Genomic DNA, 14,334 nt, shown 5'->3' with positions numbered 1-14,334 from the left:
GTAGGGTGCTATTTTGGACGTAGTACAGTGTGACTTCAATTAATTACTGCTTCTTCCTGTTTTTGTTTTCTTTTTTTTTGTCTTTCTTTTTACCCCTCCCTCTCGCCCCCCCCCCCCCCCCCCCCCCCCAACTGGGTCACCGTCCGTCCGTCTGTCTGGCGGACCAACAGATCGACGACATCTGACCCGACAGCTCGTAGCGCCGCCGGCGTCCCCTTAACCGATTGGCGAGTAACCGGCCGCTACGTGGGAGCGGACCGTTGGTTTTTCTGGGAGGGGGGAGATTTAGCATCTAGTGTCCCTCCCGTCCTGCCGTAGGCCTAGTAGAACCCTCCTCCTGAGAGAGTGAACTCTATGGTGGTGAAGTGATGGTGGTAGTAGCCGTTTGGTGGTAGCTAATACCTATAGTGTAGGTAGCCAGCTAAGACAAGCAACACACATCCAACACCCACCCTGATCCTGAACAGTACCCACCCACCCCTCATTCAACCCCCTCTCACCTCAACTCAACCCCCGTGCCTCACCCGCTGCCTCCCACCTCAACCTCCCTCACTTCAGATCTGCTCCCCTCCACTCAATTTCCTACATGCCCCGCCTTCAACAGGCCTGTTCTGTAGATCAGGGACCGTATTCATGAAGCGTCATAGAGTAGGAGTGCTGATCTAGGATCAGCCCCCCCCGTCCTTATAATCATATTCGTTAGGATCTTAAAGGCTAAACTGATCCTAGATCAGCACTCCTACTCTGAGAGGCTTTGAAAGACAGCCTCACCTCCTCTCACCACTCTCAGCTCAACGTCTGTCTCTCTCGCTCTCCATTGTCTGCAGATGTGTTTCTCACTAAATCTCAGTTCAAGAGCACAAGTGTTTGTAGTTATAACAACAACAAAAAAGGCAACTCTAGGAATCAGGATGTTCTAATGGACGTCTAATTATTATCCGGTTGCACAATGGTTGCAAACGGTAATTGACCCTCTGTGTTTTACATTACATTTCAACCAATTGTGACCTGGCTCTCAGAAAGGAGTAGCCTTTGTTTAAGGGAGCCGGTAGCAATGAGCCTGAAGACGCTTGACTGGGTGTTCCAGAATGTTTTCTCTCTGAGGACTGTGAAGGTTTGGTTGGTTGGTAAGGCAAGGTGTTCAGTCTTGCTCTTCCTAGTGTGTTCACCTCACCTTGCTCTTCCCGTAGGTGTTCAGTTCATTTCCTCCTCCAGGCTTCTAAGGAGAATCACTCACTCACCATTCTCCCCTGGTTACTCACCTCCTCCTCTCCACCTTCGTGTCCTTCCTTGGCACTTGTGGGACTCGTGTTTTTGTTGGCATGGCTGCGGTGACACTGACCGTCACGGTTGGCTGAGTGGTTACTGTATTACTGCATTCCCTGTATCACCTTGGGCTAAAATGCAGATACAGTTTGTAAGAAATGGAGCATTGCTTCTCTAGACTGTATAATTCATCAGTATTATATAGTAATTTTTTTTTGTTGATATAAATCAACTTATCATTAAGTGTCAGGTCCCAAAATAATCTAAATCTTATCATTAATAACTAGGCCTAAAACGAATTGCCATAATTTTGTCAGTTAACAGAGCCCAGTATTTTGGTTAGATAACATTATCTGACCAAAGAAATAATGTTATCATTCTCTCTCGATTGATTCCACCTTTGTATCCCTGGCCAAAACCACCACCACCACCGACTGTCCAACCGACCGCACTAGCCAACAAAAACACGATACAATTCTCTCCCACGCCAACCAGACTGTCCTCCCTGCCAGCTCATCACTGACTAACTCTCTTTTTTTCTCTCTCTCTATCCCTCTCAATCTTTGTCTCACTCCCCCCCTATCTCTCTCACTCGGTCTGTCTCTCACACACACACTCTCTCACTCTCTCTCTCCCCCTGCAGGCGTCTCCTTGGTATTATCACAAAAAAAGATATCCTTCGTCATATGGCCCAGATGGCCAACCAAGACCCCGACAACATAATGTTCAACTAGTCACCTCCTTCCCGGGTCGTCAAGCTGACGAGGAGGAAAGCGAGGAGGAGGTGGTAAACCTACTGGACGGCCGCGGCTTCACCCTATGACACACAGCCCACCCCCCCACCCCTAAGCCACCTCAATACTAAACCCAATAGAGCCCTCTAGAGGCCACAGGAAGGAAGAGACGAACAGACTCTAAAAGGACTTTAAAAATGGCTGCTGTGAGGGACGTTTTGGCCCCTAGGTAGCAGCTACTACAGGCTGGGGCATATATACACAAGGAATGCAATTTTAACACACACCTCCATTTACATACGTCAGACTCACTCAGACACAGATGCCACACAAGCATGCCACTAGCCGAATTGCACCTCCTTCAAACACACACTCTTCGTGCTCCTTCATCCTTGTCCTGTTTCTATTGGCTCACGCTGGCGGACATGGCTGTGAGCCTGGCTGCCGAGGTCAGAGGTCAGAATGATCCGCTAGGACGCGAGGAGGGACCTTCAGACACCTCGACTGCTGATTGGCTGTCAGCCCTGCCAGGCTCCACCCCCCTACTGTGTCCCTCCCTCCCATACCCCGTCCGTCCTCGAAAGCATTGTTTTACCTGTGAACTCTCTTTGAGCGAGAGAATGCATGTGTACGTTTCACCTCCACGTTCCAATCAGGTTGTCATAGTAGCCCGAAACGACACTCTCCCACCCCCCTAAAGGCATCCGCCTGATATTAGACTGTGTGCGTGTGTGTGTGTGTGTGTGTGTGTGTGTGTGTGTGTGTGTGTGTGAGAGAGAGAGATATCAAGGGTACAAGCAGGACGTACTGGAGTAGTTAGTTAATGTCTGAGTGTTGTAGTTCAAGAACAAAATGTCTCTTTCTGATGTGTGAAAACATTCTGTACTGAAGAGTCCGATAGTCATCGGTTACATACCCCCTGTTGAAGTAAAGGATGAATATCTCTGTGTGTGGTGTGTGTGTGCGCACGCATGTGCGTACCTTTGATCTGAGCCAGGTAGGCAATATGCCATAGAGGTGTGTGTGTGTGTGTGTGTGTGTGTGTGTGTGTGTGTGTGTGTGTGTGTGTGTGTGTGTGCGCGCGCGCATAAGTATCAGATGAGGAAAGTCCGTTTCTCCGACAGTGAAGGTGGGCAGTGTGTATATCAACAACAACAAAAATAGGAACACTAACTCAAGGTGTTCTGTTACTGGAGAAAAAAAAAGATCCTTTTTTCTTTTCAAACTATTACTAATGCAACTACTTTTAGAGTATTGATATATACATAATCAAGTAACTTTTTACGGCTTGTAATGAAACAAAGTCAACACTGGAAAACCACTTTTTTTTTTTTCAAGTGAACAAAATAAATGGATGATTATGAGGATGTTGATGGTAATACCGCACAGTAACCATGTCTTAGATATTTTACTTTGCTTAATTAAGCTGCCTCATGGTGTGTGAGAAATGTGTCTTGTATTTTCCACTGGAGCTTAATCATTTCTTGCATATCTCCTCTGCCTAGTCAAGTACAACAATTCAACATGAAATCTTCTTTGCATTTGTAGATTTAAAACATGAATTGAAAGGACTGAAATAGGAGGTACATTTCATACAACACTCAATCGACCATCCCACGTTTTTTTGGAGGTGTGCCAGTAACTCCTTTAAACTTCAATAAAGTCTCTTGTATATTTGACTTGGGGATATGTAGAAGCGCACAGTACACAAAGGGAGATAGTTTTGAACCCTCCATGTGTAAACCTAGACTCACGAAGAAAAAAAATTCTATAGGATCGTATATCTGATTCACCCTTTAATGTGTGGTTCACAGGAAGCAGTGACCTCGATGTTTGCGCCAGTCAAGAGTCCTCTCTCTCTCTGGCTTCGTTTCAATGACAAGATGCATAGAGTAGCACCTTAGCTGCTGAGTGAAGGCTATGGTTGTGTCCCAAATGGCACCCTTTTCTCTATATAGTGCACTATATAGGGAAAAGGGTGCCATTTGAGGCACACGTTAAAGCGTGTGTAGGCAGGTGCTGGCTACGTTTCTCTCTGTTACATTGACAGCCTTAGGTCATATTCATTAGGCACCAAACATAATAAAACCGACAAACAGGGAGGGACTTGTCCAATAAGAAACGGATATTTTCCGTTGCCAAATGTTTTTAAAACGTTTTCCCATTGCGTGCCCTAATGCAGGCTTTCCCAAACTCGGTCCATGTTTTAGTTTTTTGCTCTAGCACTACACAGCTGTTTCATATAACCAATTTGATTATTTTGAATCACCGGTGTCGAGCGAGGGCAAAAAAAATGTGCACCCAGGGTGGGACTGAGTTCGGGAGACCCGGCCCTGATGGATTCAACCCTGCCGTTGGTTGACGAGAGCATCGTCCTTGTTAACCCATGTTCTTTTCATAACTTCATACTGATCAATGTTTTTCCTTTTATTTATGGTAGTTAGTTGTACATTAATTGTATGATTACATTGATGGTTTGATTGTACATTTAAAACAATATGTAAAAGGTTAATTGTTTTAAATTAAAATTAGAAAATTGCAAAAATGTGTCGGAGTGGGTTCTTAGTTATATTTTAGACATTAAACAGGATTCTAATAGTATTGAGGTATAAGGATGAACACACCAAGTTACTGTCAATCCAAATATTTTTATGGTATTCTACTATACAGCACAACTCATGTGAAGCTTTTCACAGTGAAGATGAATTGTGGTACAGTGCACTAAACTCCTATGCAAAGCACAATAACCCTGATCGAATCCTCTCGGATCAGAAGCTGCTCTGTAGCCACGGAGAAGGAGCACTGGTGTAATGAAAAGGCGTGGCAGTGTAGAGAAGCGGGAGGGGGAACACTGGTGTAGAGGAATGAGAGGAGGAACACTGGGTCAAAGAACAGAGGGCAAAGAAATGCTGTGCCACCCAGACTTCCAAAACAAACCAGTCTTTGTAAGCCTCTTTTCCTGTTAAGAGTTGGGAGCGGTACAAAGACGGCTTCTAAATGCCAGTCAGTTTGCACTCGGTCTGCTTTCAGTGCTCACACAAAGTCAGTTTTTCCTTCTCTCTCACACCTAAAGTCTCCTGATACAGTACAGGGATCTGTCAGTCGCTGGCCTAGGCCTGGCTTCCCATTCACATGCAGCTCTGCATGCCTTTGTACCTGTTAGGCTCCTTTTAAAATCCACTAGGCTATTTCTATGGGAGAGCTGTGTGCTGGCTTCTAGTGTGTGTGTGTGTGTGTGTGTGTGAGAGAGTTCACACAATCGCCACCTGTATGCGTCACATTACGCATGCTTTGCTTCCACCGAACGCTCCTTCCTGCGAAGACAAGAGTGAGCTTAAACAAATGTTCACTTGCGCGCTACCCATCTATAATGACCGCTGTAACTATGGTTACAAAAACAAGATGGCTGCCTTTTGTTCTCATGTACATTGGGAGTGAGTGAGGCTGATTGGAGGAACGCATCAGGTGATGAGGTGTCACGGTCCTTTCAGAGAGGGAGAGAGAGACCTACAGTAGGATGGCACAAAGCTTTGTTAATGCACGATTAAAACAAACTGGAGGAAACCATGGTAACACAGCAGATTTTATTTTCACTACAAAAAAAAGCCATCAAGAGCATCATTTTAAAGCAGAGCAACATCGAACCCCCCTCCCTCCCCCGACTATTAAGCAGAAGGAAAGCATTTAGTCCAGTTAAAGACTAATCCAAATACATCGCTCTCATTTCACGTGTAGCCCCTGTTATTAAAGCATGTACGGAAGAGGGTTGGGGTTTGAGACCCATTCAAAACTTAAACATTAAAAATAAATGGGAGGGGGGGGAATATTGCATACTAGGAAACATAATGGGGACCATAAAGGCAAAATGGTCAAATGTCTAGCATCTAGGAAGTTGTGCATGATCCAAACACCACGGTGGGTCATAATAACAATAATTATAACTAAAATGTCTAATGCAATTTTTCAATTAACCACTTACTATAAAGGCTAGAGTAGTCATGTGATTATTAATTAAAAGGATCGCAGACCAGAAGGCCTGAAACAACTAGTCTTCAATCATCCACTGAAATGTTAGTCATGATCCAATTATTCAGTCATTAATATGAGTTTAATGCATTTGAATTTAGCGTGACACTGAAATTGCAGATCCAGGTTGGTTGTAACAGTGGTAGGATAATGTGCAATATTTTGAAGTTGAAAAAAATAAAAATAAGCCTTTGTGGTCTGCTTAGTAACAGTGATTGCACGACGTCAGCTTGGAGCCAATTTATGAATTGATCATGAAACAGAATACTGCAACAAAATTAAAGCATAATCGTCAAATCGATTATCGAGAATGCTTGAATCGAATAACAAACAGCTCTTTTTTTCCCCTCTGCTCACTAATACGAAACAAATAAAATGGCCCTATAGATTGCTTTATACTTACATATATCAAATATTGATTATCCTCTCCTCTCCCACAATACATTCAACATGTAGATCCATAAGCATGAGGGATGATACGCAATGTCTTATCAAGTAAATTTATTGTAATCCAGACTAGGTTATTATAATATAATCCAGAGACAGACCTACATACGTAGCTAGGTTCGAGTTTTAAGCTAGTTCCGTTTGAAAAGTGAAATAAAAATGACCTTTTCTTGACATATTCTATGTTTTTGAGGGTGGGGTTGGGAAATGCATAGGACAGGATCATTCATCCCTCCTCGGGAGCGTTTGTTGTTTTTTCTCTCTCCTGTTTACACATGGCTTTCATAGATCACCTGACCAGGCTGTAGCTTAGTAGTAACCTCTGGCTCCACCTCTGCCTCCAACCCCACCTCCTCCACTGGCTCCTGCTCGGAAACCTGCTCCTCTTGCTCTTGCTGCTGCTGCTCCTCCTCCTCCAGGTGAAGGGGAGCCAACGGCGGAGGAGACGAGGGAGTGGGCGTGGCCTCAGCCAGAGCCGGGGCCTCCATGGGCAGCGGGGGGTGGATGGACACCTGGATGGCGATGTGCTGAGGCTGCTCGTGCAACGACGCGTCGTCGGAATCCGCTGCGGGGGATCCGGAACGCTCCCTCTCTCTCTCCCGGAGGACGGTGAAGACGTCACCGGGCCCCACCCCGACCAGGGCCCCCTGCACCAGGGCCGCCCGGCATCCCGATGCCCCATCCAGGTGGTGCCCCTCTGGGGCCTGTCGGAGGAACGTGTGCCTCATCTCCTCAACCCCCACCACCTCCAGGATATCCTCCATGAAAGTGCGGCAGTTCATGATGAGGGGGGGCAGCGGGATGCTGCGGGCCAGCTCCTCGATGTAACGGGCAAACTCCATGGTTTTGAACTGGGTCACCTTGGCCAGCTCCAGGGTCTTGGCTGACGTGATGATGGGGATGCGCTTGGCGATCTCAAACGCCTTCTGGAGCTTTAGAGTAGAAGAGAATATAAAACTTTATTGGACATTTAAATGAACGATGGAAAATGTTTCACCATACAAGAATTATTAAAAACATCACATACCCCAGTTATAAACACACACCCCCAAAAGGTACTACATCTACGCAAGGCTCTCACAAGTACAGTAAGACACGACACAAACCTTCTCGGCGCCTTCTGTGCGGAAGAAGTCGTTAATGGCCTTCTCGGTCTTCTTCAGGTGGCTGCTCATCATGCAGAGGCGCGTGATGTTGAGGATCATGATGATGGTGAAGGTGACGAGGCACACGACCACGTAGTAGGCCCCCAGGTCCCCGTTGTGCAGGACCACCCGCATGGTCACCGTGCAGTTGGCGCTGCCGTGCACGTTGGACGCCGTGCACGTGTACTTGCCCCGGTCGGCGAACCGGATGTCGGTGATGTTGAGGATGCCATCGTCTGTCAGCAGCCACTTGCCACCTGAGAACGAGAGAGAGAGCGCGTCGCTGAAACCAACTGCGTGTTTTTCCATATCATGCCAGCCTCATATTTCATACTCAGGGCCATTCGTCCAGTCAGGTAGTAAATGGATAACTCCTGAAACAGAGTCATCGTAATAATCTACAGGTCATGAACAATGGTAAAGGATAACCAGAAAATATGGTACATTGCTACAGAAACAAGTGTCGCACCATAGAAACAGGGGCCCCATTTCCCTTTTAAGAATGGTTTGTGGTTCCTTCACATGCATTTCCAGGTTGCAGAGACAGCAGTAGCCAGGCTAAGAGGAAGGTATCTGATACAGTTTGTCATGACCGTCACGGGTAAGAGCTTTTTATAGCTAGAAGCCCAGGCCAGCCTTTCTGCGAAGGCCTTGCATTTTACAATGCAGATATAGAGACTGGATTGGTAATTCCCATTTATGTCAACCTATTTCCCCCCCCGTTCTGATCATTCTATTTCTATTCTTCTACTGTAGGCCTAGTTCTGATCATTCTATTTCTATTCTTCTACTGTAGGCCTAGTTCTGATCATTCTATTTCTATTCTTCTACTGTAGGCCTAGTTCTGATCATTCTATTTCTATTCTTCTACTGTAGGCCTAGTTCTGATCATTCTATTTCTATTCTTCTACTGTAGGCCTAGTTCTGATCATTCTATTTCTATTCTTCTACTGTAGACCTAGTTCTGGGGCCAGAAACCACTTTATAGCTTCCTCACCTTATCTCTGGAATCAGGCTAGACGTTGGCGGATTTATGTATGGGCGACGTGGGGTGCCCGCACAATGTTTTTTGTAATGGTGACACTTGCGCGATCGGTTTTCTATCGCTCATTTGCACGTCACATCAATGATATCATGTCACCTTGTGGGTCAGTTAACCTTGTCGGAGTGGGCGCCCTGATTCTAGTTTGTGAGCTAGGCAGGCTACTGCCTGGGATGGTCTCCCACTCAGAAGTGGGGGGGGGTTAACCTCAGGTCTCCCCACTGGAAGCCTGAGGTAGGGGGAGTAGGGGAATCAAATAGCACACCTCTAACTTTGTACAGTACTAATGCAATTACTAAAATCAGTCACGCTACCAAATAAACCACATTTCATTCATAATACTGTGAATATATAGATTCAGACATATTGTTGCATTTTTTTCTGGTTTGTGCGAAATCATTAAGAATAATATAAAACCAGTCTGCACACCACCAAGGTGAACTGGTTCGGTCTTGACTCTTGGTTGACAGTGTTGAGTGATGGGTAATGTATTGATGCTCGAGTGCCAAATCAACACAAATGGATAAGAACAGGTCTAAGCCATCAGGTGCCCAGTTTACGAAAAAGAGGAAAGAACAGGAGAAACGCAAAAGATAAAAGGTATGCAGCTATGTCATCTCTTTATGAGTATAATATTATGCATGTAATGAAATAGGCTAACAAACAAGTGTTATACTAGCCTATGTTGCTTGCTATGCTATTACACCTAGGGCGACAATATTCCGTTTTCTGTCCAACTAGCTTACATAACATTGGATATAATTTCACAGTTTCATCATGATAATGTGTGTAGCCTGCAGCAAAACGACTACAACCTAACTAGCACATCATTGATTTGGTTAACTTTCATTGAGGTGACGTCAAAGGTTTCCTGTGATTGTATTGACTAGGTCCTGAGCTCAGTAAGGGGAATTTCCAATGCTGTAGGCTAACTTAAAAGACATCTATATTATGCATCTTTTGTGATATATTTAGTCTTTTGGGGTGTCTTATGCCTAGAATTAGCCATGGCGATTGTATGTTTCATTTGGTTCCGATTCTGAGGGTTTGATAAATTGTGCATAATGACAAGCCATACAAGCTACAACCGCCACTGAGACTACTAATGGACTAACTGCATGCATTGTTGTTTTTGGCACAGAGCTCAACTCGTTCAATATTTCAAACAATCTAGGCCTATAAAATACTTGTGCAATCAATTAACTGTAACAAAACTGCAATTCATTAATCCATTGTGGTTTTCATTTTGAGTCATAATATGATTCCTACTGAATCAATATTATTTCTTCCTGCAGGACTGTCCTCGAGGCTGCAATCCAGGAACCAGCTATTTTGCACTTTAAAATCTTTTTTTTTTTATCCTGGAACCCCCTGCAGTGGACCAGTGTTTATGACCTGACCTTCCTCTAATTACTGCTATTATTTTCTTGACGAGTTAGAGCTGAAAGAATAGGCGGGCAGAGAGGTGCCACTCACTTGTTTATTCCATGGCTGAGTCCCAAATGGCAGTGCACTACATTTGATCAGGGCCCAAAGGGGCTCTGGTCGAAAGTAGTGGGTCCTGATCAAAAGTACTGCACTAAATAGGGAATCGGGTGCCACTCGGGACACAACCCATTTGTTCAATATTTAAATAGAGGGTGAGCTGAGGGACAATGGAATCCGTCTGGAACAATAGCACGTGGTGCTTGTTGGTTAACAACAGAGAGACAAACAAGTCGTCACATAAATGTAGAACCACAAGCAAGTAGCCAACCAAACATTAAATCATGTTACAACTGTAGGTTGCCTATTGAAATTGGTTCTTTGTCCACTACTACATTGATGTGTGAACGGCTCACTAAACTAAATCTTGGTATATCCAATGTATTAAGAAGCGCTGTTATATCGAGGCAAAATAAACGTCACCCAGGCTATATTTCACCATGGGTCTACATTGGCCACTATTCTCCTATCGTCGTATGAAATGTCATCTACCATTACAACAACTACGTAGGCATGTTATTAGACTGTGGCTGGATGATTTCATGTCTCTCCATATTCTGAAAGCTCATCCTGAGTGGGTTACTGACACACACACACACACACACACACACACACACACACACACAGAGGGAGGGAGAGAGAGACAGAAACCGATTCTAGAGCCTGAATAGTGTTGGGCTTGAGACGGAGAATGAATAGTGCAGTACACACACACACACACACACACACACACACACACACACACACACACACACTTAATCCATCAATCCTCCAGCCGGTCTGTTGTGTCTCTAGAAAACCTGAATGGGTACAGGAAATGTATTCAGACACCGGACATACATTTCAATGAGAAGGACTTCTAAATTTATACCCCCGTGTAAAGTGTTCCCTGGCTCACTTCGACACGTGTGTGGAATCAAAAGCTAACAAACAGCGGCAAAAGCCGTAAAAGCAAAGGAAAGTCATGTTCAACAGGGAAGAAGCGACTCCTATTCATGGGTTGCACGTTGCGTCACAATATTGTTTCGAACAAAGTATCAAGTATCTACAGACAGCCCAAGTAGTGGCCGTGACCACCAATCTGCATCCATATAGACTACAACTGAATGAGAGAACCACGACAACAGCATCCTGTTAAAAGCCACTACCATGTAATGTATCTACAGTTAAGTAGCGGACGTGACTTTTGAACTCCAATGTTTTGGAAAAAGAGCCAACTGGCCAGCTTGTTTGATTTGTTGCCATACCATAATCATGACGTCGATGAATGATTGTTATTTCGTCACTAGTAAATGTTACCTTCCTGTCTCTCACTGTGTCTCTCTCTCTCCCTGTCCCCCTCTCTCTGTTGTCCACAGTTGGACTTAAAATAGCCTTTAGCCTGACCGTTCAAGTTGGTTTGAGAAAAATGTCTGTAGAACAGCTGCCGATTGTGAGGCCAGAGCAACATCAGGGCTTTCTTTACAATTCTACGAACTTGACTTACTTGTCTCAGTGTCCAGCAGGTCTCCATGCGAGTTGAACCACTGTACATTCGGGTCAGGGTCTCCGGTGACGTTGCAATCAATCAGCGCGCAGTTGCCCTCACGGGCGATAATCTGGTTTACTTTCGAGAACACGAGGGGGACAAATCCACCATCTGCCACCGTACCGTTTTCCGTGCTGTTCCCATCTGAAACCGCCGACAAGGCCGCGGGGGCGTGGAGGCTAATAACAGCCAGTAGAAAGAAGCTAAAAGCGTAGCTGCTTGCCCGATGCATTTTTTTCTCTTCCTGACGGTCGCCTTCACCAGATAAGAGTTTGTCATGCCACTCGCATCTTTATGCTCAATATCCTGGCAATCTCCTGATAGTGGTAATGAAAGGCAATTTGGTATTCTGCTCCGAATCTTGAACCATTCCACTGAAAAGAAAAGACAAAGCAGCCATGAACATTGAACAGTCCGTTTGTTTGAACATCATTTTGGTTGAGCAGAGAGAGAACCAACTAAGACCAGGGCCCTCAGTCAGAATGGGTTTGTGGTTTATAATTTCTGGTTTATAATTAAACCCCCTCGACCAAATAGTCTATGACTCTGACAACAACAACAAAAAAACACACAAAAACAGGGGTTTGACTGCCAAGCTAACAATGTAACGTTGCCATTGTTGTTGCAGCAGACTAGACTACTGCTGGGACAGTGTATTTTGTTACAACATAGCTAGAGCTGCAATGTAACTTAACAGGCATGACTTCACATGACATGCCTATAATACATTCGGTCTATTTTTATTAGGCCTGGCTACGTTAGTAGTATTATTGTCTAAAATCAGTTACAAGTTTGATAATATTATTTAGTATACATCAATAGAAGTGCTGGTTAGTTGACAATTTGCATGCAAAATATTAGCTAACCTAGTTAGCTAGCTAGTCCATCTATTTGGGATATTTTTGCACACTAGAAGCTAACGTAACTGGAGGCAAAATCGCGGGGGTTTGCTACAAAGCTAACGGGTTGTAACTAGCTAGCTTATTTGATATAATTTATAGACGGCACTATTTAAGCGGTGAAGTAGCTCACATAATATAGTCAGCTCAATGTAAGGTTGGCTAACAGAAAAAAACAAAAGATTAGTCCACTAACGTAAGCAATCAAAGCTCGCTAGCTAGTTCACTCGCAATAACCTTATCTCGCCGAATAACGTTTTCCAATAACATCCGATAGCATACTTACAGTTTCAATTCGCTTCCAGGCGTTTAATCGTAAAGAAGGAGAGATCACCGTCTGTCGTTCGGCCTTTGCTGCATTCCGCTATTCCTTCGACGTCCTCATCTCTCTTCGGTTCTGTCTTGCTCAGCTGGCCCCCGTGACACAACATTCGGGTCGCTGCAGCATTCGGCTTCCCTAGAATCCCTACTCGAGTCAAATTACCAGCAGGCAGCAAGAAAAACTAGGTCAGTCATTGGCCACGCACCGACTTTATGTGATCGTATTAAAATGGATCCACATGCGCAAAGAAACATGATTGGATTAACTATAATAGTACAGTATCCTATCTGAATGGTAATCATGACCGTGTCATCAGTGGAATTAAATGTAGATAGAAAAGTAGGCTATATTTCATTCCCCCTCCCCCCACCCCCCAAAAAATATTTGCAATTAATGAAAACATCACGTATTGTTCCAAAAATTAAAACACAGAGCAACTGAAACCTTTACTATTTTTACATGGATGAAGTCCATTCATGCACTGGACTGTATAGACTACTTTTAGGACTTTTTGATTTGTCTGCCCCTTTCTATTGAGTCTTAGACTACAGTTCTTCAAGCACTTAACAGAGGCCAGTGTCTCACTCTCTCTCAGATCCAGGCAGTTTGCCATCATCAACCACTGCATTGTTCGATCGGACAGACAGAACTACAGCACTTAAGACTCATGAAGAGCCCCAAATGCCAGGGCACTTAATTTTGTGGTTCTATTGAATCCTTTGACTTCACTTTGTATATAAACATGACGGATGAGATATAATCAGAAAATAACTCGTTTACAAACATTAAATCAAGACAATTAGTAACTACTGTATGCATTGCAGACACTCGCTCTCCACACTCTCTCCCCTCCTTCCCCACACAAACAAACAGACAGTCAAACTGTTGTGGTCAAAAGAGTGTATAAAGTTCAGGTGAAAAAAAACAACTGTTTTGCTTAACCCAAGTTTGTCAATTCTGCCTCCCGGAGCGAATTATTGACTGATCTTGTCACTGCTTTAAAAAAACAAATCAAACTCTGAAATGGACACAGGCTATTAAAAGACTCAATCCATTGATCCATTCATCAATAATACTAGCTATCTCACATTGGCAAGTGTTGATATTGAGGAAAGTGTGTCATTGACCCAATAGATATCCAGAACACAACACAGCAGAGTTTCATGGAACTGGAAGTTCAGTTCAGAGCAGGAGTGAGACATGGGGGGGTTTAAAACTGTACACAAACACTCCTCCTAAGCACCGTACACACAGTGGCCTTGTGTGTCTGGCCTCTACAGCTCGTAAAGCCGCTACATACTGGAGCAGTGAAACGTTCTAAGTCACGTGAAGTCACACTTTTAAAAGGTAGCCCAACAACAGTCCTAACCGTTGTAACGCCCTGGTGGTAGAAAATGGTAACACGCGCACACACACACACACACACACACACACAGTAAA

At 44.4% G+C, this 14,334-nt stretch overlaps 2 protein-coding genes across 10 annotated transcripts in view; one reads left to right on the top strand and one right to left on the bottom strand.

Annotated features, from left to right (window-relative positions):
* clcn3 (chloride channel 3) overlaps positions 1 to 10,600 on the top strand; it is a 69,172-nt gene extending 58,572 nt beyond the window's left edge. For 7 of the 9 annotated variants that reach the window (XM_029760377.1, XM_029760376.1, XM_029760383.1 and 4 more), the window contains one exon: positions 1,910 to 4,545. In XM_029760377.1, the coding sequence (XP_029616237.1) occupies positions 1,910 to 2,089 (180 nt within the window). In that variant the 3' untranslated portion in view covers positions 2,090 to 4,545. Of the gene's footprint in view, positions 1 to 170; positions 228 to 1,909; positions 4,546 to 9,955 lie in introns of those variants that run through there. The other 2 variants (XM_029760382.1, XM_029760379.1) reach the window with 2 other exon arrangements.
* mfap3l (microfibril associated protein 3 like) lies at positions 5,567 to 13,274 on the bottom strand. The gene is made up of 4 exons (XM_029760386.1): positions 12,859 to 13,274; positions 11,632 to 12,047; positions 7,580 to 7,875; positions 5,567 to 7,405 (listed from the first exon to the last, which is right to left on the bottom strand). The coding sequence occupies exons 2-4, from the start codon at positions 11,903 to 11,905 to the stop codon at positions 6,743 to 6,745; spliced, it is 1,233 nt and encodes a 410-aa protein (XP_029616246.1). The 5' UTR covers positions 11,906 to 12,047; positions 12,859 to 13,274; the 3' UTR covers positions 5,567 to 6,742.
* Between the last annotated feature and the right edge of the window lie 1,060 nt (positions 13,275 to 14,334).

This window comes from Salmo trutta, chromosome 8 (genome assembly GCF_901001165.1).
Source record: "Salmo trutta chromosome 8, fSalTru1.1, whole genome shotgun sequence".
NCBI classification, from domain to species: domain Eukaryota; kingdom Metazoa; phylum Chordata; class Actinopteri; order Salmoniformes; family Salmonidae; genus Salmo; species Salmo trutta.
The sequence above is the reverse complement of the archived record's forward strand: the minus strand, read 5'-3'. Positions and strand labels throughout refer to the sequence as shown.

Bases quoted from the DNA above. Each gene is read 5' to 3' on its own strand.
- mfap3l (XM_029760386.1), bottom strand. From the start codon at position 11,905: ATGCATCGGGCAAGCAGCTACGCTTTTAGCTTCTTTCTACTGGCTGTT. The intron at 7,876-11,631 runs GTAAGTCAAGTT...TCTCGTTCTCAG, and splicing joins CCTGCTGGACACTGAGACAA to GTGGCAAGTGGCTGCTGACA. The intron at 7,406-7,579 runs GTTTGTGTCGTG...TCTACTCTAAAG, and splicing joins GCACAGAAGGCGCCGAGAAG to CTCCAGAAGGCGTTTGAGAT.